Source organism: Punica granatum, chromosome 2 (genome assembly GCF_007655135.1).
Source record: "Punica granatum isolate Tunisia-2019 chromosome 2, ASM765513v2, whole genome shotgun sequence".
NCBI lineage: Eukaryota > Viridiplantae > Streptophyta > Magnoliopsida > Myrtales > Lythraceae > Punica > Punica granatum.
In genome coordinates this window covers 34789999-34817390 of record NC_045128.1, presented here as the reverse complement: position 1 = coordinate 34817390, position 27392 = coordinate 34789999, and the positions used below count along the sequence as shown (strand labels likewise).

Below are 27392 nucleotides of genomic sequence, written 5' to 3'. Positions count from 1 at the left end.
GAGACAAAAAACGATACGAAGTTTTATTATGGTTACATATACGATATTTCGCTGTCTTCTTATTTTATATATGTGTAAAAACTTTATATCGTGAGAGAGATGTTGTCTAGGCTGACTTGATTTCATGGAATGAGATTTCGTATCTTCTTATCAAAATGTGTACATATGAATCATCATTATCAAAGGAAAAGTGGAGGGCAAAAACGAAATCTACCACCTGTTTCGATAAGGCCTACTTTTAGAGCAAAAATGCAATGAGAATGACAATCGATGGGACAAATTGCATTAAATCAAGCGAACGAATTAAAGTAATTGGTCTTTCTTTTAATTCATATTTCCTTTTTCTTCATTGCATTATAGCCATTTAGCTCACCTACCCCCGGAGAAAGAACGAAAGTGAGTGAGGGATGGTCATTGAAACAACAAGGCCAATGCTTGCCTGCACTAGAAGGAAAGAAACCATGCAATACAACGGATCGATAATTTATAGCGATGTGTCGAACATATATTACGACGTACGAATGTCCAAAAAGCCGACTTCTCTATATGCTGGAACTCCGTAAGACACTGTACAATGACTTCGTTTCGATTTTAGAATGCAATGTCACAGATCATGTCCGTGGTAAAGAAACAAAGGCAAGATCATCGCGAAGGTTTCGGCTCAATATCAACTCATATGACAGTTCGGTTTATTTTTCTGTATACAGAACGTTACGATTTAAGGCTGCATGCAGCACGAGCATGATAATAGCAATAACACTGAAAGATTGGCGCGACATACGCTGAAATTGATTGGCCCATTCTATTGACAAACATTAGTTAACAACCTCTTCTTTTCCGAGACTTTTTTTCCCCCCCTTTTCTTCTGGACATTTTCCTTTTTTTAGTCAGACTGTGCTGCTGCAGGAACATATTACATCTTCGTCCTCTTTTGACAAACATCCGTCAAGGCAACAACATAAGTTCGGACCCAAAAAACATTTTGATGTGAACAGGGAGAATGGGGGAAGGAGAGAGGGCTCCTGACTAAAAAGCATTAGGCTGCATCTCGAGACTTCGGCTGGTGCTACTGACCGTAGAGACCCGAAGTTGTAGGGATCTTGCGCGAGCCAGAGCTCTCATGGCCCCCGGCGGGCTTGTTAGCGAGCTTCCGCTTATACCTCTTCAGGACTGAGGCCAGGTTCTCCTTTCCCTTGGGGAATGCCACGTCACCTGCTGCAGTCCCAGTCCGGCCCTTTCGGCTAGAGACGGCAATCTCCACATCCTTGATTACGTCTAGGAGCATCGGTGCGGTCGTGCACTTGCCCCTCCCTGGCTTCGATGTCGGGGGTAGTTGCCCATTGGACCCCGTAAGAGTAGTGGACTGCTGTTGGAAACTTGATGCAGGGATCTGTAGGCAGAAGCATGGTGACATTGGGACTCGGGGCTTCGCAAATGCGAGATCGATGATTCCCTGTTATGCAAGCAAGAAAATTAACCGCAACATAAGCTTAACGTACCTTCCTATCATAAGATAAACACACACAAAAAAAAAAAAAACACTATTTCCGTTTGCGTGTATGTCCTCCCCATCAGCACGAGAGAAGATAGACGGTGTGGATCAAAATTCACCTGTAAACGGTTAAGCACGTAAGTGTATTTGCCCCAGAGCTCGGGGCGGCTTTCCATGATTGACAGATCAAGAATCCTGTGTATACACCAAACCCCGAAACTCACCACAAGCTCACTCTTCCATATACAGTCGTCACCGCACTGTGGGACTGATGAGACCAAAAGGGTCCCAAAAGAGCCCTGGGGCTCACTGATGGGACTTACGCGGGTCATCATCTCTCGATTCTCGGCCTCATATATGAATTTCTCCCTAGCAGCCACCCGATCAATCAGATCCTCATCGGCCCCATCATTTTGCTTAAACAGCCAATCAGCTCCCTCAAGTTTAAGTAGCTTCCGTATACAGTGTCTCAGGGACTTGAGGAGGTTGGCCTCTGATTCCACAACAGAGACGGCTTCTTTAGTGGTGGAGCTCGAATTCGGCCTATTTCCTATTACGCCCCCTACAGAAAGAGTTTTATCAGCCACGCCAAACTGCTCGAAGGGCTGTCTTGACCATAGAGAGGAAGTGTCCGAGCTTGAAGTCAATTGCATGCTCAATGCATCTCTGTACTTTCCTGAGGGGGAAAGGTCGTCAAAAGCCAGGGGAGAAGTTCCCATTCTCGATGGAGAGCTTGAGAGCAGGGAAGGCTCGTAAGCAGTCCGATTGGGGGACGACCCCAGGCCCAATCCGATACCGCTGTCCCATTGGACATTCTTGTCCCGATGGTATACTGATATTCCCGATATATCAGGCAGGCTGTGGTACTTCTTTGTATTGGGAGGTGAACCCACATTAGGTGAAGGACTTGCAGGGAGATTTTCGTAAAAAGAACGTTCTGCTTGAATCAAATCATTTCCCGAAACTCCTGAAACTCCAATTTTGTGATAAGTCGGAGTCTGTAAGGGATTCAGCCCGTTCTGCAACTTCTGCCCCAGAGCATAACCATGGGAATCCTTGTAGCTTGTAGGGGCCGGCGAGAGCGTGTTGTGTGTAGGGAAGTCACCATTGAAGCGATCATTCTTTCTGTCTGCTGCCATGCAATTGAGGTACGATGCCATCTGATACCCGTGTATTGTTGCAGGCTGATTGTCCCAACCCTCTGAAGCTTGAGGTAGGCGTAGACTATAGTAGCGCCTCTCACCTGAATCTAGACCGAGATGGGGCCCACGGGTTGAGCTCTGCACATATGCATCCAACAGCCTCATTTGAGAAGACCACAGTGACGAAGATGCAGATCCTCTCTGGACCCCATATTGGGACGATTCTAAGCTCCCAGGGACCCGCTGTTGTTGCTCAGGAGTGTCATATAGGCTTGAGCCTACAAGAGAATTGGTTCCGCCCCTTCCACTTAAAGAGGGGTAGTAAGAACCAGCAGATTCTGACCTACTATTAGTGGATTCCGTCTTCATTGGAGAAGCCTTTGGGTCAATCCCAAGCAAAATGTCCAACTTCTTAGCCTTCGCTTCGGCAGTAGCGTACCCGTGGAAATCATAGAGCTGTCCCCAGAACTCATCCAAAATGGCTGCTAACTGACGCCTCGCAGCCCGGCCCAGCCCAGCTAGTCTTGAGAGGCTGCCTGCACCTGTCCCACCATCATCACTCTTCCCACAAAGGCTCCGGAACGAACCTGGACCCTCAGAAGTCACCAATGGAGCACTTCCAGGAGCCCCTTTTGGCACTTCTTCTGCGTCCCAGACATACCCCTCATTATCACCCTTCATCTGCACTTCTCCCTCAATCTTCAGAGTCTTCTCAACCGGTTCAACTGCTTTAGTATTCTCTGCCTTGGTCTCCCTCATGGTTCCTTCCCATATCTCATTCGGCAAATTCAATTCTGGGCCTGGAACCGGCTGTTTGAATAATGCTGGTTCCTCAGGTGAAGTTGTAGGCTTGTTCTCCTTGATAGTCGTTAACCGGCGCTCCTCATCAGACTGATTTACCTCAGGTAAATCTATATCGAGATTTTCGACCAATTTCACAGGGTGGCTTTTTGACAACTTTCCAATCTCTGGAGAAGCTCTGATCTCCTGAGCATTTTCTTGCTCTTTGCAAATATAACTAATATCACCAAGATCAGACATATCTCTGCCCATAGAAATTGCCTCCTGTACTGGTTCGTGCATATCCTGGCTCCATCCTTGAGTGTTCAGCTGGGCACTTGCAGACTTCAATGGAGTAGCCGCAAGCCAAAGCATCAACGATAGAGACACACATGCTGTCACGAGAAGAAAAACATATGGAGTTGATGAATTCCCTCCAAAATTCCACCTCAAATTGCCTGCCCAGTCGCTGTTTCCAAAAACCATCTCCACGACAAATATGATATTCAGTCCGAGCATTCCAATGAATGTGATGAGGGCTAAAAACTCCGTTAACGGGGACATTTTGTGGGAGCCCATTACTTTCCTCGAGGAGGCAATCCGGAAGAGCGGAATTAAAGAAGGGGGGAGAGTCAGGGCAACCATAACTTGGGTGAATATGAGAAGTTGGTAGACTCCCTCGGCTCCTGTATTCCAAACGCAGTAAATGGCAGGAATAATTGCAGTAATCCTGATAGTCACTCGATGGAGCCAGCTTGGAATTTCCAGTCTGAAAAAATCATGCAAGATGACTTCTCCCCCAAGGCTCCATGTTAAAGCTGTGACCTGACTTGAACCATGCAAGACCAGTAGGAAGAGAAAAGGCGCTATTGGGATTCGAAATACCTACACCAGTCGTTTGAGGGAAACCAGAAGTAAAATTAATCAGTAAGCATTATCTCAGTCACACTGTGTCAGCTTTCATAGCCAATAACACTATACTTCCTTTCTGTTAAAACTTCTTTGTTTCAACTGGAAGTGTAGTGTCTACATCAGATCAAATTCTGTGTCAAACATGCTTGGTACGGAAAACTGAATTCACATGCTGCCAGCTTCACCTTTTCAATTATTCAGCACAGGTAACGAAGCGATAGCATCAACCAAAACAGAATCCAACTCACCTGTTCCACTAATGTCAGTGCATCCTGAAATGTAAGCAAAACAAGGCCTGTGCTGTAGAACACGTTTGCTGCTGAGTTCATCAGCATGTAGCTTGCTAGAAAAACGCCACTGAATATGCAGAAAGTGGCGAAGAAATGGTCATGGCACAGTGTTTCCTTAGAAATATTCGCCTCCACATGGTTCTGCTGCTAGAAACAAAATAACAATTTAATAAATAGATAATCTACGTATGCAAAAAAAAAGAATGAAAAGTAATGATGTCAATCGACTATACAAGACAATCTAATCTGGCCCTCAGCTATCAAAAGACAATACTGTATATGTCAATCCCGATACTGTCTCTAACCTAAAGCACATCTACCTTTTTCCTTATTCACCAAGTAACATGTCTAAGCCTGCTACTTCAGAAGCTTCTGATCGTGCAATATAAATTCCTTCTCACGTTATGTGTCGTATAGAACAAGAAGATAATGCAATATAAATTCCACCTTACTTAATGTGTCGGATACATATCATTATCATATATAAGCACTGCTCCATCAGAAGTTTCCAATAATGCAATATAAATTCCTTCTTACGTAATGTGTCGGATAGAACAGCAACAAGATTATGCAAATATAAGATTCGGAGAGAGAGAGAGATACCCGAACAAGTGCTGAATGCAGATAAAAGTTTTGAGGCAGAACACTCGCTCCAAGGAGACTCATCAATGCAAACGTACTTTCCCCACTTAACTTTGTAAGTATTCCATTCACAGATAATGAAATCTCCGGTTGACTCACAAATATCCCGGAGACATAGGCAAAAAGAACAGACCCGGCCATAAAAGAGCAAACAAATTTTGCCTTGTAGTTCTCCTGAGATACACACGAAGTGTAATACTTATTAGGATTATTATGTAAACCCAGTGGGAGGCTGGCGGAAAAGGGGGGAGGGAGCATTCAATGCCAGGCTTACCATGAGAGTGGCCAAAATTGGATAGAAAACTGCATCCATAGCAGTCAAAAAAACACATGAGAACAAGTCCACCCCAAGCAGGAGATTAAGGCCATGCGCGATCCCCAAAATCTGGAAGAAGTAAAATCCAAAGGTATATTGAAAGGTTTAAGCTTGTCTAACTATTAAAGAAGTATGTACTATAGAAATAATGTAATGAAGAAGAAAAGTGGGAATCTAAATTGATCATAGTGAGAAGAATACCATTGTAAGATCTGAAGCAATCACAGAAAACTCCGTTTGAATTCCCAGAAGGGCACATGTGTATCTGTCGTACTCATTGCTGCAAATCTGTAGCATCATTAAAGAGGGTCAACACTTATAAATTTCACTGGCATGCAAAGAGGTATCTGGATCTGAATGATGCCGTAACAGAACTAATCAGAGCTTCAGTCAAGATAACAGAACAAGATCTAAAATGAGACTTTCTGTGGAAATTTTTGATGATTTTGTAATTCTGCAGATGTGCCACTGACTTCTGATAAAAGGGCAACAGAGCTTATAAAGAATTTCACAAATCTCTAGAGACCTAAGCTCATACTTATGGGGAACATAGGGAAGAGATGTGCCACTGCCTTCTGAAAGAAGCAGTAGAGAACATATAGAGAAGTTCCCAATTCATTTTTCTATAGTTCGTGGTTCATATTTTCGTAGGGTGCACAGAGATTGCCTCCAATTAACTCGTTTGGCCAAGGCTCCAGTTGCTAAACATTTCTACCAATTTTAAGTACAATTCTTTGAACAGTACATGCCAAAGAAACAAGGTTAGGGAAAATTGATGAGGATTCTTTTGATTACATGATCAAGCGAACAGACAGCAGGAGCTGGAGAGAGAGTGGTATATATACCTCAGCCAGATCTCTTCCTGTGACCACACCAATACGGGCAGACAGGTACTGGCACAGAATAGCTGCAAAGTTGAACACAAGCATCAATGCCACAAGATCGAATCCAAACCGAGCACCTCCTTCAATAAATGCTGCCCATCTTCCCGGGTCAACATATCCAATCGAAATGAGAAGCGCTGGTACAAAGGCAGGAAGCAGGCGATGAATAACCACTGGAAGATTCTTAGAACTTGATGTTTCTGATTCCATGTCAACAAGATGTTCGAGGTTAAGTCCGCCAAAGTGAAGTAATTATTGTAGCACCCTTAGAGCAATTCAAGAACATCACATTAAGTGTGCCCACGATCATTAATGACATGGCTCGCACTACAGAAGCTCAAACTTTCTGAGAGAGGAGACCACCCAAAATAAGCCATCTTCTCAAATCTGACATTAGCAGCCGGTGCCACATGCAAGGAATATGACTACCCTCGATCGAATCTACTGCCTCTTCCACACAAACCAAAGCAGAGGGGTAGAGTGGTCTTCAAACAACGAGTCGACTTTGGAAACTTTGAATCCCCTTACATGATAGGATTTCTAATTTCCACTAAGCTTCAATAGTTCCAAGTTGTAGGAGGAATTTCTCACAGATAAGTAAATAGAACATATATGGTCGATGACCATATCACTGCCTCCAAGAACCTAATCAGAACATAACCATAAAAGTACATAAGTAAGCAGCACATAATGACACTTGTATACCAAAGCGAAGGGAAATTGGAAGACCCAGATGCAGAAAGCTGATAGAAACATTCACGGAAGCAGAGCATTTCATAACATAGGCAGACAAGGTTTCACTTGCTCTGAGCCATCTAATATTGGTCTTGGAATTGGAAAATCGAAGATTATAGTTGAAATTCCCGAATCGAGACATTTCAATAGCCAAACAACTAGTTCCTCAACCCCCTATAGCTCATGCAAGTGCTTGAGCAATTAAACCAGCAAAATCCGACCACTTTAGTAGGCACATGTTTCCAGACAAGCATCCACATTTGAACTGTCAGAGTAGAACCGGAACTTCAAGAAACCAAATATCGCCATCATCAGTCACCAAAAAAGCAACAGAGACAATAAAGACCTCAAAACCAAAGAAAACGCAAAGCCATAAGTCACAAAGCCATCAACCCCTATCTCAACAGCGCACGGAGCAACAAGCATCCCCAAAAGGGTTCCAGAAACAGCAATCGGACCCCGAAGAGAAAAATAGAAACCCTAATTTCCAAAAATAGAATGCGCATGCCCTCCTGGCAAAGAAAACGCACGGGACGCCAATAACGACCCAGTGAGATGGAAAGATCGGAAATTGGTGCAGAGGGATCTGATGAATCTGGTTCAGCAAGCTCGGCTCAAGGAACACGTACCCGTTTACACAGAAATCAAGGTCGATGCCGAGAGATAGAGATAGAGATAGAGAGAGAGAGAGAGAGAGACAGAGATGAGAGAAGAGAGAGAAACAGAGGACTGCAGATAGAGAGAGAGATAGCTTTCGATCTCAGTCTCACCTTTCACTGCAACGATCACCTGGGGAATTCCTTAGCGGGCTTTTCTTCCCTTCAGCTGATTGAAATCACTTTTGGTACATGAAAAGCGCTCAAATCAGAGTCGCCTTTGCAGAGAGTCCCCGAGTTTATCATAAAGAGTGAGCTCAAGTTTCCAGAGAGAGAGAGAGAAGAGAGAGAGACCATTGGGTGGAGGGTTTTAACAAATATATATATAATATATATCGATCAATTAATTATTATAACCATAACATAATAATGCAAAAAAAAAAACCAAAAATTTAATAAAAGCAATTATTATCTTTTTTTTCTTATAAAAATATTCGCGTGACGTGGAAAAACCAATTATCATGTACTGTCTTCTCGTAATTAGAGGATTAATAACATTGTTATTTTCTTCGAAAGTCGAGTATTTTCCGATTCAATTGCATAGCTACATGATATCCCTTTCAACATATAAGTAAAAGGGTTGAGTATGTACCAACATGAAGTCTTGTGAATGGAGAATCTTCATACTACAAGAGCTTTATTCTTTAGTGAAACTCAATACGAACTGGATTAGTAAGAACTTATTGGACTTCCATAAATCATAATGCGTACAAAAAAAGATCATATATTTATGCATAATAATAAAAAAGAAAGTTTAATGACGAAACGATATAGTAAGTAAATTGCATTTTATGTGATTTGTACCGTAAAAATTCAAAATTTATTTGAAGCATCTTGTAATAAGAATTAAAATATTAAATTGAAAGGCACTTTATGATCTCATGGCAAAAGAAAGAGATGATTTGACAATAATAATGTAAGTTGAACCACAAGCTTAGGGGAAGAAAGAGAATCAACTCATATTGAGACACATGTTGGCTTGTTTATAGTAAACTCAACTTTGGGGAGGAGAGAGACAGAGAGGAAAAATGAGAAGCGGAGAGAGTAGTGGTGAAAAAGTCTCCAATTTATATTATTAAGGGAAAAAAATGCAATAATTTAGAATAGGGGAAAGCTACAATAGAAAGGATCTGAAACTGAAAAAAGAGGTAAAGTTTTCTGCTTTGTCATCATTAATAGCTGAAGAAAAAATTATTATTTCCCATTTCTCCCATTTTCTCTCTTTCCTTTTTCTCTTTTTTTTGGGTTTATATATATATTAACTTTGATGATGGGTGTCACAGGTGAGGTGGATCAGATCAAATTGCATTGTTCTTGGAAAGGGACACCCAGCTGCGTATTACGACAGGGCCAACTGTACGGCTGGTCCAGATTTTTAATGGGAGGAAAGGAAAGAGGTCATAGGGAAGAGCCGAAGAGGGTAGAAGATAGATACAGATATACCTCAACAATCTTTTTTTCTTTTCCCTCCTTTTTTAACATTACTTTCTGGGTAGATTTCATTGGATTGAATTGAAGAAATTCAAGGCAAAATAAAAATAAATAAATAAATAGAAGAGCTTCGAAAAGTTGACCACACAATATATCGCAATTACTTTCCAATTAAAAAGCCCTTACCAGCAACGAATTTGAATTTGTCTTTGAAGAGCTTGTATATATCTCGACTTTGAATTTGTCTTTGAAGAGTAACTTCTAAAACAATGTTCTTTCGATAATTAGAGGAAAGTCGTGATAAACTTATATAAACTGTTGAGGAAATATTCATTTTATTGCATCGCTAGTTATGTTTTCCTTGGATATTGCCCGAGGTCAACAAACTGTGAGAAGCGAGCGAAGCAGAGCACACGTGCGGATCCATGCCGATTGGCAATCATAAATGGTAGCTTCTCTGCCCATGTAGCGTACATCGACTAACATGGTTTGTGTATTTGGAAAAATCTTGGTTCGTGGATGATTTCTTAATAGAATCTTTGTACGTGGTCGAAAATAACTGAAACAATAGACAATGAATAGAACTGCAGTATTTATTAATTATCCTATTTAGAAGCAAATGATGCAATTAAAAGCTCCGATTGATGTTACATTTGTCCACTGTAATAACCGAACATTAAGAGGTCACATACGAAAACTTGCATATAAAGAACGAATTTAGAATCCATATATCTATATTTGGCGGCTAATTCCAAATTGTTGGAGGAATTTGTGACATGAAAAGTACCGTTTATATGGAACATTGCTTACAATATTTTAACGATTTCCTTAATCGTCTCCTAGAACCGCGACAGATTGACCCATAACTTTAATTATTTGCGTTAAGTTAGGTTTTGTTTAATTACATTATCCCTTGAAGTTCTCGGTCTATACTCTATAGTTGCAAGACCCTTCGTCTCTAAACAATTGCATCATCTTTTTTTTTTCTTTTGTGAATTAAATTTTAAAAAAATTGCATCTTGAAAGTGAAAGATTGGCTTTTCTTTAGGATCAAGCTGCTCTACGAAATAGAAACGCGTGTATCTAATTCACAATTATATATATATATATATAATATATTATTTCACGACAAGCTGATGCATGCACAGCATATGTTTCAATAAATTATAGTTTGAAAATTTGAAATATGAAATAAGAATTTATCAAAAAAAAGAAATATGAAATAAGAAATGCTCATCTAGTACTCTGTGACAACAACTCCCTCACTTGCAAGGCAGGGATTTAATTAATTGATTAATTAATCTTAATTATCAATCAAGGGAATAATATTCTCTAATTACGATATCTGAAGCAATCGGTCAAATTCTCTATTGCCACAGCCTTTATGTTATAGTTGTTAAACAGCTGCATAAATGTGCTTGCTTAAAACTACGTGAAGAAATTATGAACAAAACATCAATCGAATCATGATAATATAGATAACTCGACACCCTTTTGAATTTGAGGGTCAATTCTGTCTTTGCTCGTCTCCATAATACCAATTACACTGCGTTAATTCTTTCGTTGAGACGATATATAATCAATCCTGCCTGCCTTATCGAAAAGGTGTAAACATAATCCGCAATTGTAGGAAAGGTAAAGTCACCCCTCATGTGCTTACAAGTTGTGCTTGAGAACATATATGGCTGCACTTAGGAAGAGGGAAGTACAAATTGGGAAAGATGTACTTTCTATTCCAACAAGCAATAATCGATCTTATAGGCAAGAAATTGACCCTTGCATCGGAGTATGGCCCAAAATTGGCCCGCATTAATAATGTCAAGAGCAATGGACCATATGATAAAGTCTGTCCCATTTATTACTCACTATTCATTTCATCTTTTGAATAAAGCAATGGAAGATCTTTGTCTTGTAAAATCAAACTATCATGCCGTGGCTTTTGTTCGAACATGAAAGACAATATATGCGTCTACTAGGAAGCCTGCACCTAAAACCTATATGTATACTAGTGGGCAGTTGCGTTACGCATGAAAGGCGTACAAGTACATTAAAAAAGAGAGTAAAAGTTAGAGATAAAATTTAATTTAAAAAACGCGATAGAATGTGGAATTAAGAGATTGCAAAAGAAGATTTGATAAAAACAAAAACAACAACAAAAGATAACATGATGGAAAGTGGGATTGAAAGACTGGGAAGAGCAAAATAAAAAATAAAAAAGATTGACATGTGAGAGAAAAGAGTAAGAGGAGAATAATATCAAAAGAATAATATTATTCTTCAACATTTCTATTCTTTTTTTTTTTGTATCCTGGTATTCGGAAGTTTAATGGACTCCCGACTAATTCAGTTGAACCGGATCAATCCACTAAGGAAATAAAACTCTTTTAGCATGAATTTTCTCTATTCAGAGAGTCGAACCGAAACCTTATTTAAGGGAAAAAAAATTATCGAACTGCTTTAACTAACTCACGTTGTTTTCTCTATTTTATTTTAAATTATAATTTCTAAACTTAGGATAAAGATTATTTCGGACTTTTCAATCATTTTATAAATAAGGAGATTGTTATAAAATTGAACTGTTATTTAAATAGTAATATAAGATAATATAAGATATATACGTTGAGACCATGGTAGAATGCAAAAGTTAAAGATCTGTGATTAAAATACTCGATTTCATTCCCGGGAACCAAATATAACCTAAAGTCTTTTGAAATAATTTGTCGTTCAACTTGGAGTTTTACCTCACTAATTGTAATGCCTTTCTACTTAGAAAGGAAAATACACATTCATTGTGCACGATAGCTTCATTTATCGGGAAAGACCAATAAAATGTAGAGGTCAATTAGTATACCGGCAACCTCAAGAGAGTGGTCCATTTTTTTTCACGTGAACCTTGAAAATTCATTGATAATATGTAAAAATTACATTATAAGAGTACAAGGTGAAAATGCTCAAGAAACGAATATTACAATATTATAATTAATCAAACATTTCCAGACAAACTACACAAAAAAAATTGAGGTGGAAAACAAGGATAATAGTTATTCGAGATTCCGATCAAAACCCACTGCCGTCATATATGGACCCCGGTTAAGCCAGGGAAGAGCCCTCAAGCCATATATCCATGTAGAACTCAGCCATCAGTTACCGAGGTTCCATAAAGATCTTGATATCAGAGCAAAGCAGGGGGTCTTGAGCTGTACTCGTGTGCCAGGATCCCTTCACAAAACGGTATCGACAAGTAGAAACAAAACCAAAGGCTGGGGAGGGCTGTCGACCGATATGGCAAGCCGAGGAAGACACTAGGCTACCGACCAATCCGGCAAGCTAGGGGAGGCAGTCGACCAAGCTGGCTGGGTCAAACAAAAAAATGCTAAGGAAATCTCAATCGGTTAAAACCAGTGACCACCTTAGTAATCAAACCGAGAATAGCTTAGTAATCTCGGTCGGTACATACCAGAGACTGTACTGAGGAAGAAGCCAAGCTGCCAAACAAACCAGTCTCTACCACTCCACACAGTAACATGACAGACAAAAAAACGAGGGAAGGCTCGAAGAGCCCGAGCTGACACACCAGAAAAAAAAAACAATCTGATCACTGGAGCAAAATAAAGTAGTAGTGGTCCTAATCTAATTGAGAGAACTATTCCTTAATGTAAGGGGGAGCTACTGGTGATAGAGTGGTAAACCGAAGACGAAGAAGCCGGCCCATTTTATTAATGTCAAATGTACCAAAAACTAAGCCGATATCCAAACGGGGAAAAGGGGAGGAGGTAATTGGATTAGAGAAGACTTACAAGGGGTAGGGCAAGCAGAGTTGAATCGGCACTGTCTTGTCCAGTAGGGTCGGTTGGGGCCACTCTGGTCCTGGTGGTTGAAGGCTGGTTGGCTCAGCCAGGGGGCAGTATGGCCTCTACCACCGCAATCGTCGGCCACGAGACAGAGAGGGAGAAGGGATGACTACTAGAGGAGAGCAGAAGACAAGCTCCGACACGCCACGCTCAAGAAAGAGCGAAGACGATGTGGACGAGGGCGTTACGACCTATTGGATGCCCTCCAGCACCTCCTCCACCTCAAATTAGAGCCGACAGCTAATAGTGGGTGGCAATTAGCCAAGGCGAGGTAGTGATCAGGATTGAGGAGCCCTCCAAGGAAGCCGTCTTGGAAGAGCCCTCTGGAAGATCTTCGATTGGTATTGAGGACTACGACCCGTCATTGATAAGGTTGTGAGCTCGCCATTGATAGAGCACCGTGACCTTCGTGAAGGAGCAACTAGACCCGTGCCCGATTCAGGCGACGACCGGCACAGGAAACCCACCATGCCATCTAAGTATTCAGAAATTTAACGGGTCCTGACTAACTCAGTTTGAGCCAAGCCTGCCTATTAAGGAGTTAAAACTCTACTAGCACACATTTTTTCCATTCATTAAACTCGAACTCGGGACCTTGTTTAAGAGGAACAAACGCTGAATTGGTTAAACAATTCATATTGGTAGCAAATAATAATATTAACTTAAAATAGAATATTTGGTTAATAAGGAGTTGCTTAGTTCAGTCATTTCGTCAGTTGATGCGATTTGATCATTAACGGTACAACTAATTTAGCACCATCGGGCGTCAATAGCTGTTTGTAAACCCAAGAAGATTTGTTGCTGACGATGAATTTATGATGTCGGGAATTAGCGAACGTAGTTTCTGTCAAAATTAATAATAACCCAATTTTCACAACGAAGAGTATTATTTGGATCAAAGACTAAAAAACACTAATGTTATCAATATATTAGATAATTATGTTTCAGTATATTTGCTTGATCCTGGTTATAAGGTACTTTTAATGAATTTTAAACTCAGGTATTGTAGGTAAAGTTTGTCCATTAATAATTCAATTAGGTGAAAGACCAATACATTTGCGTGGGCTAGAGTTATGTTTGGATCAGGAAATGATAGTTTATTAGTAATAGAAATGATAAGGATAGATATGAAAAATAATTTTGAAGTACACAATAAATTGTAATAATAACAGTTAACAAATAATATATCTCTCATGATCTCTAAGGTACAAAAGAAATATAAAAAAAGGAAAGAAAAATAAACAAAGTAAATAAAATCACTAACCTCACCAATCATTGCTTTATTAATACCTAGAAATCATATTAAGCGAGAAGATGAAACTATATTCCTCATTAGTCACATACTTATTGCCGGTGACTCGAAAGGATACTTAATTAGAGCGTTATTTCAACGACCGAACAAATCTTTCCAGTACCAATGAAGAATCTAACGAACATTTCTAATAACTACATAATGAAAGTACTAACATTGCCGCAATGTACGAAATCATGATGAACACTTCTCGCTCTGATTAGAATTCTAGTGTGGTTGCATTGCCGACACGGACATTGGAACCACTTCCCTAATAGTCTTGCCTTCATCGAAGCCCCGCATAAAAGCTTGAAAGCCTCATCCTCAATCTCGCTTTGGCAAAAGTGTGTAGAGCAACCCGAGAAGGAAGAAGTTCTCATCCCGTGCACCCTCACACCTTGTCCAAACTCCCCACCTCTCTCCCACTGAAGCCCCATTACTTTCCCTTTCATATGATGTGACGACTGTAAGTTTCTATCTTTAAATTACAAATAATAATAACACATCACATTTATCTCAGCATAAATACAATGTATAAATACGCGACTCATGATCTTCCACCCCTCGATTTCAATGGATGCATGTTACCGAACCACTTGTACCATCTTTATTGGTAGTGACACGAAAGGTCGCACAATGAGAACCCTTCTCTATTATACATGATGTTTCTCAACGCATTGTTTCAACTTTTGTAGACTGTATATAGATATGTTGTTGAGCCAAGTTGTCGTAATTTAAAAGCATATATTAATAATGTCTAAATATATAATGTCTTCCTCTCTCTTACCGAAAATAACATTTACAAGGTCAGTTAACGGAGCTGCCAAAAAAGAAATAAAGCCACAATAATCCAGTGAAATTTGCTGCTTCAATATAATAAGCCTTTTATGGCCAAAAAAAAGATATCACAAGCCTTTTCTTTGGCTTAAAAAAGACAATAATGCCTTCTTTTGGTCAAAAAACAAGTCGGATGATAAAATGCTCGGCGTGAGAATGGCAGTGCTCCTCCTGTATATGGACATATACAATTTCACATCGGAGCTTAGCCTATAGTGACACTGCATTGTCAGACTCCATGTACCACATCGATAGTAGATATACGAACACGACCTATGCAAGATGATACTCGTCCTTCCTAAAATTAAAACTTACGACTCCGGAACAATATTATATTGCAGAGTAGGAACCCAAAAATTCCCAATCCACTCGATTTAATTGTGTTTTATACTCTTTAGCATCAACGAAGAGCCAAATCCTCTCTCAATTGCACATGCTTTTGATCTCTCCTCTTTCCCAGTTCACTGCATCCAGCGAACCTCTCTCTTCTTCTTCTTCTTTTTTTTTTTGAAAAAAATATTTTTAAAATTTTATTTTTTAGGTTCTCAGTCTGTCTTCTTCGATGATTTATAAATGCGTCGAAACTATACGGTCGACATTACAAGACCAGACCGTCTGTTCAAGACAAAGAACAGCTGAATAACGTTCATTGAACCCCCCCTATCATTATGCCCAACCTCACCAGCATACACGTGTATTTATTCATATGCATATATTTAATTATTAATGTTAATCGATCAATTTATGTTCCAAATATTTAAAAATAGTATCGCACTAATCAACCCTGAGTAAGTTTGCTTGCTGATCCAATTCACGCGTTTAATCCCGAATTAACGGGAGAAGATCAATTTCGCCCAATATATAACGGTGAATGTACGTTGAGTCCGACCTCGGATCAAATTCAGATTGGTCTTGTTCGTAGATAGTCTGCTGCAGAAACTGGTAAGTGAGGTTCTGTACGAGGTCGAGATCGACAAAATGATATAAGTTCGAATAAGTTTAGTTTTACCTACGATAATCTCGGAAGAAATGGAAGAATGGGGGGAGAGGACTCCGTACGTGTACAGATGGGTCCACATCACATCGCCAAGCTGCCAAGAATCTAGTCTGTCTAATACTTATAGTTTACTAGATTGTGATTTTTGGGGGTCTGCAATTCAAATGTGAGGACGAACCCCGTCATGATGTGGGTTCACTGAATCTGGACTCTCCCATGAACACATGTTCATCTCTTCGATGATGATGATGATCAATGATTTGTTAGTCCATCAATACATGAAGAGTTGACATATATATGTAAGAGTTGACCCATATATAAATATATGTATTAGTGTAGTGTATCAGGACAAAACGTGCTGAATTTGATTTCTTTTTATTGAAATCCGTGGGTTAGTTGAGATGTTCATTTAATCAGTGAATTCCCCTGTGCAGATGGATCGAGGTATTGAAACATTGCAAAAGCTATATGTGTACGTTGGTACACACTGACATATACAAAATGTAACGAGGCTGAGCTTACAAAATGTGGGAGTTAATGTAATTCCCCATTGTGGATGCTATCCTTATTGCGGATTAATTAGGTGATATCGATGAGTCGTATACTCACATCGAGGTTGATATATATGCTTCACATCTGTCAAGACTGGCTAGCCAGCTAATTCAAAAGGGACATCGAGAATCACCTATCGACCAAGTCTGAAATCGAATGAAAGAAATTATTCGACATATGCGATACAACCAATGGACTAGACAAGTAAATCTTAAATCATATTTTGCCCCTTGATATACATCAAGTGTTATGCTTGACTTTTCGGTGTGCACTCTGATAACGCAATGGGTCCCGAGTAATCCAGTTTGAGATAGGTCAACCACTTTTTTTTTTTTTTTTTTGGGGAATGAATGAATAGCCCACTAAGTGTTATGCTTTGGTAAGACATATAGGTTAGAGAGGCAGTGTCCTACACTTTTGCGTTTTGACTCATATATACGAAGTCCATACAAGTTCTGGGCCCAATGTAGCCCAAATTACTAACTATCTTGGGCTAACTTGGAATCTATATAGTTCTGGGCCCTGTACAGTGCTTGCTGCTATTGACGTCGGCACGTCTATCGCACTCCCCGTTTATCTCGATGAACCGAAACAAAGAAAAATGGCAAGTCTTATTCACTCAAATAAAATTAAGAAATTTCACGAGTATTTCGATTGATCCCTCTCAATTTTCATTCACGTGATCATTTCTATTCTATTCGACAACAATGACATCCCAAGAACCAAACGTAGTTCTCAATGAGTATCAAATCTGGAACCTTTAAAGTTATCAAGTGAAAACGTTCATCGCTCTTCTACATCATCTTTATATATATATATATATATATTATATTTCTTCTCTTGAAATGTCATCATTGTCTTGTTTTGCATGGAGTTCCCTAGTCTATATAACTATATAAATTATGTAATTTAGAGTCACTTACGAGAGTTGATGAGAAATTTCATTTTGTGTGGTGAGAGGTTTCCACGTAAGTTTAGTAGAGTGATGAGGAGGTTCCATGTAAGCGTATTGGAAACCTTTCATTATATATTTATTCAATTTTATTAAATGATTCCAAGGAGTCAAAAAGAAGTTACCAAATTTCTAAACGTATTGAAAACCTTCAATCAATTAATTAAATTGTAATAAATTATTCCCAAAAAATAAAATTTAATAAATTAATTATGATAAATTCGTCTCCTCTTCTGCCGACGGAATCGCATCCCTGACATTATATATATATATATATATATATATATATATAAAAGCTTTCTTTTAATTTTGATAAATTAATTCTGACAAATTATATTTAGGAAAATTACTCATATTTTGCATAATACATTTTATTTCAAGAATAAAATATGTAAACGTCCGCACAATGCCAGGTCCTGTGACTTGTATATATTAGTGCTGTCCCTTTTCCCCAATTTGGAAAAACTGATAATATCAACACCCGATCATCATCTACCACTCATTAATTAAAGAAAAAAAAGGCATTTTAAGTGAGAAGAAAAAGTTAATATCTTTCCTTCTCCTGATTTCCGTTTTTATTCGTGGCTGATGCAGATATGGAATTCACCAAGATCTTTTCTCGGGGGTAAAGGAGGTTAGTATAACTACTGTAAGGATAATTAATAAAGTGAAATAAAAAGACATCTAAGTTACATTGATAAAAATAGAATTTTAAATCCTTTGATTCCAAGTCGGCATTTTCTAACTCTGCACTGTAAACATTGCTTCCTCAATCCACCAAGATTTTTAAGTTAGACGAGGGGCAAATAGCATTCTTCCTTGTTTCTCGAAGCGGCTTCGGTAGTCGAGTTCATGACATGCCTTTGGTATGCACTATGCAAGCATGAGTTTGCCCACGCCAACCTGTAATGTAATATATCCGTGCTACTACGAGTACGATAAAATAGTGCAAATTATACAGCATAAAACACCGCATCCTTGATCACGTTAAGAGAACGACTGAAATAATCTCGAAAATTTTCGTTTGAGCAACTGAAATACACCAAATTTATTTCCAGGAGAAGGAAAGGAAATTTCCATAAGGAGGAAAGGCAAATGCTTAAGGAAGCTGCCCTCTCTGCGTTTTTGTTTGTTCGGTGGAAGTGGTTGACAACTACCGGAGAAGATCCTTGGACGTCCCCATAGTCCCATCGACTGCTCCATGACACAAGTACGAGGATGTCTTCCGAGTTACAAGAACGTGACTTCTTTCCCGTATACTCGTAATTCTATGCACAACATTATTAATTACATAAAAATTTTAGGATCCCCTTATAACACCATTTTCCATATTTCTATACTAGTTTAAAAAGAGGAGTTCCATTATCCAACTTTATATTTTATTTCCTATCTTACCCCTACAATTTATATTATATTATTTAATGATCGGTATAATTATAAACTTAAATAAAAAACTATCCACTCTTCCACCTTTCTCTCTCCTCAATTCTTGCGCCCTCCTCTCTCTCTCTCTCTCTGCCACTCACTCATCGGGAAAGGGGCCAAAAATCAAATGGTGTTACATGCGTACGGTTGATGAGTTTAGATACACGATGATTAAACGGAAAAAAAATTATACATATAGTATATACGTAAGTGAGTTTCGCGTGTAACACAAGTGCGCGATCTAGTATATATTTCGATAAAAGTTGACCCTTTTTTTTTTTTCCTTGAACCATATAAATTGACTCGATGAAAGCAAATGAGTAAGAGGGGCTGCGAGGGGCAAATCGGTCATTTAGGAGAAGAAGTGGGCCCACTGGTTGCATTGCTGAACAACCAAACTCTGTTTTGGCAGTTTCTTCCCCGCGCGGAGGTCTCCGCCCGCTTCGTTACACGTCGCTTCCCTTCAGTGACAACTACTTCTTCTCCGACTACACACCAGCTTCCTTACATAATTGCATTCTTGCCTTCGTGAATGCCGAACGAGGTTCGACGCGATGGAATTGCTGGGCAGATTGCTGGAAATTATTGGGTTTGGAATCGGGATCCCGATCGGACTTCTGCTCGGCTACTACCTCTTTATACATCCCGAGCCTCGTGATGTGAAGGTAATGCCATCTCATTGTCTATTCATCCAACCATTTTCATTTTCCGGTTCCGAGGCATCTCCGTTGTTTGATCCTTGTGTTTATTGTGTTTCAGGAATGGCATTTACTCAATGTGCTTTATAGATTTGACATTCTGGTTAATTGTGTTTATGTCTTGGAAGGATGGAAAGGGACTGATCAATCAGATGATTCTTTCACCGTTCCTAACATTAACCGATCGGTTCAAGCTTTAACACTTTTAATGGAAAGCGTTCATGCGAACTATATTTCCTGATCAGTTGATTGAACGATTGCGCGTGTCATTGCATTTCTGAACACCATTGCTCGATCGTGCTTGTATTTGCAGGATCCAATCATAAGGCCAATTCATGAACTGGATACAAGCTCGCTGCTCGATCTTTGGCCTGAAGTCCCTCTATGGGCGAAGCACCCTGACTGCGATCGAGCAAGTCCTTAACTGATTCTCGTTTTACGTTTACCTGTCTTGTTCTTCACCTCCAAATTAAGAACTTTAGATTGTCCACGCTCGTTTTCTTCGGTACTTTTGTGCAGACTGATTGGCTGAACAAATTCTTAAGTGATATGTGGCCTTACCTTGACAAGGTAACTTGAGATATATTGAGCCGCTATCTGTCAGTCTAAACTGGCTCCTTCAAGTTCTTATTATACATTGCGATCACTGGTGTTTGACAGGCTATATGTAACATGATAAGGAGCACTGCAGAGCCAATGTTTGCTGAATACATCGGCAAATATCAAATCAAGTCTGTGTATTTCGACAGCTTGACTCTCGGAACTCTACCTCCTACTTTTCATGGTAACTATCGTTTCCGGTAAATCATTCAAGCTAGGTTCATTGGCTCATTTCTTTTTTGGATTATCTTCTGATTTAGAAAAGACCGAGATACAATTTACCATTGGAAATTTGAATGAGAATAGGTAATCCATTACAGAAGTTACTGTTACATAGAACCGGGAAGTTAAATTTACGGCTTTGAATCATTCTTCCTGGCGTCTGATATTTTATGACCAATGTGTGTGCTTAGGAATTCATTCTCTTATGGATCATGGACATGGCAGGTATTAAAGTGCACGAAAGTAACGAAAATGAACTAGTGCTTGAGCCTGCAGTTAGATGGGCCGGAAACCCCAACATAACTTTGGTGTTGAAAGTCTTGTCCCTTCAAATCAAGCTGCAGGTTAGACATGGAAACATGATACAACTAAACCTTTTATTGATACAAATTGGTGGAGCAGTATGCTGTTGGAATGAACTTGAAAGCAGATTAGAATAGCTTAACTTTTGCACTGAATTACTTGTAACAATCATCTGAAAAACTGAGAATTGCTGCACCATTATTTATCTTGCGATCGTTTATCGGACTTTTTTAACAATTGCTTCTATTCTTTGTCAGCTGGTGGATGTACAAGTGTTTGCTGCTCCACGAATAGTTTTCAAGCCCCTTGTGCCAACCTTCCCCTGTTTTTCAAGCATAGCAGTTTCTTTGCTGGAGAAGGTATGCTTATCTAACTGCAAGTACCTTGACTTCATAGTCGATCATTGGATCTGCATAATGAAAATAAATAATTCAAAGTTTGTTAGTTAACTCAAGCCATTGATTAGTGCAGCCACAGATCGATTTTGGGCTGAATCTCATGAAAGCAGATGTAATGGCGATCCCCGGACTGTACCATTACGTTCAGGTGATATTATCTCTCTTAATTTAATAATCTTTAATAGAACAGATTAGCTAAAGCAGCAGATCAGCTGAGATTATGACAATTGTGTAGTGGTCATAATTTGCTTTAACGTGTGTGTTTAGTTTACAAATCTGCTAAAATAATTGCAAGATTTATTGTACTTTCAGTTGACTTTTGGCCATAATAGAGCAACTTCCATGATTAATGAGATAAGAAAATGATTATCCTTAAATAATTCGAATTCTTAAATTGTATGGGACCGTCCATGAAGTCTACCTGAATTGGCTCCGCGTACATGCAGAATCTTTTGTCCATAACGACTCAGATTGTTGTATTTTATCCACAGAAGTGATAGTCATGGTCTGCCACAGATCGAATCATGCATGTGATGTAAAAGAAATCGAGATATGCATCAACTAAAGACTTAACAGAAGATTGCAGATCAAGTAATCTCTAATAGTTTATATCAGTTCGTTTTGATTTACATTTCGCTCTCTATCTAGTTCTGAATATGTTTTGAATAGTAGTCCTGCTTGTACTATAGCACCAGCTTCCATCAATATTTAGGTCGGGAAATGTTGTTCTTTACATAGCTCACACGAGTCTATTGTTGATAGCAGGAAACTATACGAAAGCAGGTAGCTGGCTTTTACCTCTGGCCACAGACACTCGAGATACCGATTCTCGACAGCTCAGTGTAAGTTTTACCATGCCACATCGAGAAGTAATTACGTAGATTAATTGCTAACAAGGAAAATTCTGCAGTGACTCAAGAGTTTTCTCCAATGATGGAAAATAATTGTGTAGACGAATAACAATTTTGTTTTTGACGTTAATATCCCAGCGGGGCTACTAAGAAACCAGTGGGAATACTACATGTGAAGGTTGTAAGGGCTATCGAGCTCCTTAAGATGGACTTCCTTGGAGCTTCGGATCCTTATGTTAAGCTCAGCCTCAGCGGCGAGAGAATTCCCGCAAAGAGAACCTCCGTGAAGATGAGGACTCTCAACCCAGTGTGGAATGAAAACTTCAAGCTCACGGTGAAGGATCTTCAATCTCAGGTGCTTGAGCTGCGCGTCTACGACTGGGAAAAGGTACTAGAATTTCCACCGCCCCCCCGGTTTAAAGAACCATTTTGACTGCACTTTTGGATCTTCCATCGTCATCTGAAGCTGCACATTCTGCAGCTTTCTGTTTTCTCACTTTCAGGAAAACAATAGAAACATGGGAAAGAATTGTTAGGTTAACACGTTGACAAGATATTTCAAATCGTGAAATGTCATATAAAGCACGACATGGGACATTTTTGCCTCATTTTCTATGCTTACGCTGAGCATGGAACCGGAAATTCTTTTACTTGTTTTCCAAAAATCCAAACAGTTAAATGCCTTATTCTTGTTTCACAGATTGGTCCCCACGACAAGTTGGGAATGCAAGTGGTTCCACTGAGGCTGCTTTCTCCGCACGAGGCCAAGGAGTTCACTTTGGATCTGTTCAAGAACCAAAACCCGAATGATCCCCATAACAAAAGGCGGAGAGGGAAAGTTGTTGTGGAGCTCAGATTCGATCCTTTCAAAGAAGACCATGAGAGATTCAGTGGCCCCCTTGAAGTGCACGTTAGTAATCAGAGCAGGGTTCCAAGCATCTCTGAAGACGAGCATTTCGCGGCATCAGGCTTGCTTCTGATTACAGTAATAGGAGCTCAGGATGTCGAGGGGAAGCGCCACAACAACCCTTGTGCTGTGGCTCTCTTCGGAGGAGAACGGAAGAGAACTAAGGTCAGTTTTCCTTGTTCCACTGAATTTAGGACCGGCATTCGGATATGTTCGTTATCCAAACTCCATCTTTAAACTTGGGTACTGATGAGAGTAAACTGCTCCAAGAATATACCACCTCCGTTCGCCTTCAGTAAATATCTTGCCTCGCTTTAATCTGCATGCTCTCTAACTTTTTCCAGATGGAATGTGATTCTTATTAGACGGTGAAGAAAACACAGGACCCGTGTTGGAACGAGGAATTCCAGTTCGTGCTGGATGAGGCGTCTCTCAAGGAAGTTATCCGCATAGAGGTCATTAGTAAACGGAGAAAGTTCGGGTTCCAATCTAAGGTAATAACTAATTACTCGACTGCCCGTTGCCTTTCAGTTTGAGCCCTCATCATATACTGATCAAGCTCTCCTGTTCTTATTCAATGATCTATCTGCAGGAATCGCTCGGCTACGTAGACATCCAACTCTTCGACGTGGTGCATAACGAGCACATCAACGACAAGTTCCATCTCATCAACTCGAGGAACGGGATCGTACACGTTGATATGAGGTGGAGGGTGATATGAATGTATGTCGATTTTTCTGACAATATTTTGTAAATTGAATTTGGGCTTTGTCTGTGAAAGAAATTGTCTTTTTTTTTTTAAAAAAAAGAAAAATATGGAATTGTCATACGCTAGAAATGATGAGAAATGTCCGTTCATAAAATTAAAAATCGACGAATTACAATTGTCTCGTACTTCTTGTTGGGCCCTCGGCCCATCCACCAAAAATCATCAAGTGGGTGATATATTGCTAGGGCTGAAATTAAAATTATGGAAAAATATATTTTCCAATTTGTCAAATGTCAAATAAGCAAAATATATCATCAACTATGTCACTTGTTATTATTATATCTTAATTACAGATTATTAATATCCATCGATGCTGCCGCTGCTCCTCTAATTCATGAACTTCCTAATACCGCGCTGTATTTATCATAATTCGCCAATGTATTGGCCGTGATCAATAATAATCTATTCGATCAAGTTGTATGCCCCAAAAAAAAAAAGAAGCTCTTTTGTGCCAAGAGAATAATTTTACTTGATCCTTTTTTTTTACATTTTTCCAAATAAAATGTAAAGAGAAAAATCAAATTACTGCTCAGATATTTTATTTTATTTTATTTTTTATTTTTAGCTGAAAGCTCAGATATTTTTTTATTACTTTCCTCACTGGAATATAAATATCCTTTCATCCCCTTCTCTCTTGCCTTCTCCCAGCGTCCCTTCCTCGAGACCTTATCTTCTTCCCCATTCCTCCAAGCTCCCGCCATGGCCGCCGTCTCTTCCTTATCCTTCGTCCTTCCTTCCCTCACCCCTAAAACCCTAACCTTTGCCACCTCCAGGCTCACTGTGCTCTCCATCCCCTCCCCTTCCACCCTCAGCTCCCGCCAAAGTCACCTCTTCGCTTCCCCTTCGTTCCTCGCCCTCGCCGGAGCTCCCGTGGCCCCGCGCTCCCGCTTCGTCCCCCACGTGGCCGTGTCCTCTGAGCTGGAGGAAGAGGAGGAGGTCCTGAGCGACGAGGCCGAGCGCAGCTTCTCCCCCGACCTCAAGCTCTTCGTCGGGAACCTTCCCTTCAGCGTCGACAGCGCTCAGCTCGCTGGCCTGTTCGAGAACGCCGGGAATGTTGAGATGGTTGAGGTATAAAAGCTCGAACCTTTATTTTACTGCTGCTGTAATTGTGGATAAGATTGCAGCTTCTGCAACTGTGGATGTTGTATAGAAGAGGCGTAGGTTTCTGATTAGGTCATTTTGCAGGTGATTTACGACAAGGACACTGGAAGGAGCAGAGGATTTGGGTTCGTAACCATGTCCACCTCCGAGGAAGTCGAAGCTGCTGCTCAGCAATTCAATGGCTATGTGAGTATACACATGCCGCTGCTTCATGTTCAGCTGTTTGGCTCTGTTACAGTTCACGTTTCTGCGCAATTGAATATGGATGTAAATGTGCCAAGAGAGCTTTCTGTTGAGATGGATATCTTGCTATTGTGTTCACTTGCCCGAATAGAGTGACAAGCTTAATCAAAATGCGAAAAGTATCTCTTTTTGGTTGAAATTGTATAAATAAACAAAGTAATGTTATGCTGAGTTGGTCTATGAGAAACTGCAGGCTGATGGGTGAACTGATCCGGCTCATGTGTTGCTTTTTATCCTACATTTGAAGGCTGAGGGCTTTGTAACTATAGATATCTATTTTAGCATTGTTTTTGTATAATAGCTTCTTGTATGCATCTTAAGATGGCATGATGGTATTTGTCAGGAATTTGAGGGACGGCTTTTGAGGGTGAATTCAGGACCACCTCCTTCTAGGAGGGACGGCCCACCACCTAGAATGGGCCGGGGTGGTTCATCTTCTGGTAATCGCGTGTATGTGGGCAACCTTTCATGGGGTGTTGATGATTTGGCTCTAGAAACACTGTTCAGCGAGCAGGGTAAGGTTGTGGAAGCAAAGGTTGTCTATGATCGGGAAAGTGGCAGGTCTAGGGGTTTCGGGTTCGTGACTTACAGTACTGCTGATGAGGTTGACAGTGCCATTGAGACTTTGAATGGAGTTGTAAGTATATGCTTTGTTGATTCTTCAAGGTTTATCCTTAGAATTCTATGAAGTTATATATTCTGTCTATCATGTTCAAGGAAGTTTAGTCCTATTGTAACTATAGATTCCCTTGATTAATGTGGTTGCTGTTGCTTGAAAGTTTTTTCCCATGACCGCTCAGACTAAATTATTTTTCGAACAGCCCTATGGATATCACCTTTCAACTTAATGCAGGTCTTAATTTTTGAATGCTTGTTTGTCGCAGGACTTGAATGGCAGACCGATTCGAGTCACTGTTGCAGAAGCCAAGCCAAGGCGTCAGTTTTGAGTGTATGAATACCTAGTTCGTGCATCACAGGGATGATACTTGAGGTGAGATTCTCGACTTATAACACGTCTCTATTTCATGAAAAAGGAAAGAGATCTCGCTCTAACATGCTTTGCTGCAAAGGAAGATTGGGATATAGCTTTCTTGATTGTCCATTAGTTCTGGTCACGCTTGGTTTGGTGTTCTTATTATTGGAAGCAATGTTGCCTGGAGTATCCAATAATTTCTGACATCACATGTTTCTTCGTTGTTGTGGCAGGGAGTTCTGAAGCGGGTAGCTTGACCCCAATTGCACTTGTTCGGGGATTGCCCACGTGCTTCTTGATTGGGAGCGCTATCTCCCACAATGACCCCATTTGCTCCCTCCTTTATGCATACCTAATCGAAGGAACAGGAAATTCCTGATGCATGCAACATAGTTTGACATATTCGATGCTCAGCCTAGTTTTGTAATTCAGTATAGAAGCTGATTTTCTGTATCTTGTTCTCCTTTCCAAGGCAAGGGCCTGGTGAAGCACTCTTGTCCTTTGCATCTTTAGGAAAACTGGTCACTCTCCAAAGATGGTTTGAAATAGGATTGATTGCTTGTCGAGTTCAATTCCAAAGATGATTTCGTTTCTTCTCTTAAAATTTCTGCTTCTCTAATTGAGGTAACTGCAGCAGTGGAATCTCTCACCGTCTTGCCCAATCTTCTCAGTTGTTCCTTAGAATAAAAATTGGATCTCCCGAAGGTCTTTTTTGCCTGAAAATGCTAATGTCGTGCACTGTCCTTTGCTCGAAAACTGACCTGATCGCTTTTATTGATTCGTTCTTAATATGCCTTGCTATGTAGAACGGGAATTTTGGAGAACAGACTTCAGTCATAGTGAAATTTTGAAATTGAACGTGAATGTCATAAGCAAAATTAAAAAAAAAATCAAGAAAACATTATATCGAAGCATGTGGGTTCGTTTGAAATTGCGAAATTTTGTTTGAGAGCAATAGATAGAGCTCCTTGAGTTTTGTCGACTTTCTATTCTTGGGGGCTGTTCTCCGATACTGCAAGAGACTCCAGGAACTCCCACCAGCCATACTTTGGGGGATGCTGCCATTGAAGAAGTTCTTGCCGAGATGGAGATGGTGCAAGGCCGGCATTTGAGTCACGACAACGAGGGTGGTCCTGACAAGT

At 40.0% G+C, this 27392-nt stretch overlaps 3 protein-coding genes across 8 annotated transcripts; 2 read left to right on the top strand and 1 right to left on the bottom strand.

Moving 5' to 3' along the window:
- Positions 1 to 767: 767 nt before the first annotated feature.
- LOC116194251 (ethylene-insensitive protein 2) lies at positions 768 to 8154 on the bottom strand. 3 transcript variants are annotated; one of them, XM_031523012.1, is made up of 8 exons: positions 7964 to 8154; positions 6420 to 7103; positions 5776 to 5862; positions 5533 to 5643; positions 5220 to 5432; positions 4575 to 4763; positions 1612 to 4299; positions 768 to 1453 (listed from the first exon to the last, which is right to left on the bottom strand). In XM_031523012.1, exons 2-8 carry the CDS (start codon positions 6666 to 6668, stop codon positions 1067 to 1069), a joined length of 3924 nt encoding a protein of 1307 aa, XP_031378872.1. In that variant the 5' UTR covers positions 6669 to 7103; positions 7964 to 8154; the 3' UTR covers positions 768 to 1066. The 3 variants fall into 3 exon arrangements, with proteins under 3 accessions (XP_031378872.1, XP_031378874.1, XP_031378873.1); XM_031523014.1 differs by having other exon boundaries at positions 4575 to 4760; XM_031523013.1 differs by lacking the exon at positions 7964 to 8154 and adding an exon at positions 7823 to 7843.
- Positions 8155 to 19599: 11445 nt separating this feature from the next.
- On the top strand, positions 19600 to 24049 carry LOC116194532 (synaptotagmin-3-like). 4 transcript variants are annotated; one of them, XR_004154455.1, is made up of 13 exons: positions 19600 to 19850; positions 19945 to 20070; positions 20197 to 20295; positions 20403 to 20453; positions 20544 to 20667; positions 20931 to 21049; positions 21266 to 21367; positions 21480 to 21554; positions 22172 to 22248; positions 22396 to 22645; positions 22958 to 23329; positions 23509 to 23658; positions 23757 to 23876. XR_004154455.1 is itself a non-coding variant. In XM_031523348.1 (13 exons), the coding sequence occupies exons 1-13, from the start codon at positions 19740 to 19742 to the stop codon at positions 23883 to 23885; spliced, it is 1764 nt and encodes a 587-aa protein (XP_031379208.1). In that variant the 5' UTR covers positions 19600 to 19739; the 3' UTR covers positions 23886 to 24049. The 4 variants fall into 4 exon arrangements, 3 of the variants coding, with proteins under 3 accessions (XP_031379208.1, XP_031379209.1, XP_031379210.1); XM_031523348.1 differs by having other exon boundaries at positions 23530 to 23658; positions 23757 to 24049; XM_031523349.1 differs by lacking the exon at positions 19945 to 20070 and having other exon boundaries at positions 19601 to 19850; positions 23530 to 23658; positions 23757 to 24049.
- Positions 24050 to 24558: 509 nt separating this feature from the next.
- Positions 24559 to 26869, top strand: LOC116195891 (RNA-binding protein CP29B, chloroplastic). Its single transcript, XM_031525288.1, has 5 exons — positions 24559 to 25001; positions 25119 to 25220; positions 25621 to 25914; positions 26162 to 26268; positions 26484 to 26869. Exons 1-4 carry the CDS (start codon positions 24633 to 24635, stop codon positions 26222 to 26224), a joined length of 828 nt encoding a protein of 275 aa, XP_031381148.1. The 5' UTR covers positions 24559 to 24632; the 3' UTR covers positions 26225 to 26268; positions 26484 to 26869.
- Positions 26870 to 27392: the final 523 nt, after the last annotated feature.

Bases quoted from the DNA above. Each gene is read 5' to 3' on its own strand.
- LOC116194251 (XM_031523012.1), bottom strand. From the start codon at position 6,668: ATGGAATCAGAAACATCAAGTTCTAAGAATCTTCCAGTGGTTATTCAT. The intron at 5,433-5,532 runs GTAAGCCTGGCA...TGTGTATCTCAG, and splicing joins CAATTTTGGCCACTCTCATG to GAGAACTACAAGGCAAAATT. The intron at 4,764-5,219 runs GTATCTCTCTCT...TTTTGTTTCTAG, and splicing joins TGCATTCAGCACTTGTTCGG to CAGCAGAACCATGTGGAGGC.
- LOC116194532 (XM_031523348.1), top strand. From the start codon at position 19,740: ATGGAATTGCTGGGCAGATTGCTGGAAATTATTGGGTTTGGAATCGGG. The intron at 20,454-20,543 runs GTAACTTGAGAT...GGTGTTTGACAG, and splicing joins TGTGGCCTTACCTTGACAAG to GCTATATGTAACATGATAAG. The intron at 21,368-21,479 runs GTATGCTTATCT...TGATTAGTGCAG, and splicing joins CAGTTTCTTTGCTGGAGAAG to CCACAGATCGATTTTGGGCT.
- LOC116195891 (XM_031525288.1), top strand. From the start codon at position 24,633: ATGGCCGCCGTCTCTTCCTTATCCTTCGTCCTTCCTTCCCTCACCCCT. The intron at 25,002-25,118 runs GTATAAAAGCTC...GTCATTTTGCAG, and splicing joins GGAATGTTGAGATGGTTGAG to GTGATTTACGACAAGGACAC. The intron at 25,915-26,161 runs GTAAGTATATGC...TGTTTGTCGCAG, and splicing joins TTGAGACTTTGAATGGAGTT to GACTTGAATGGCAGACCGAT.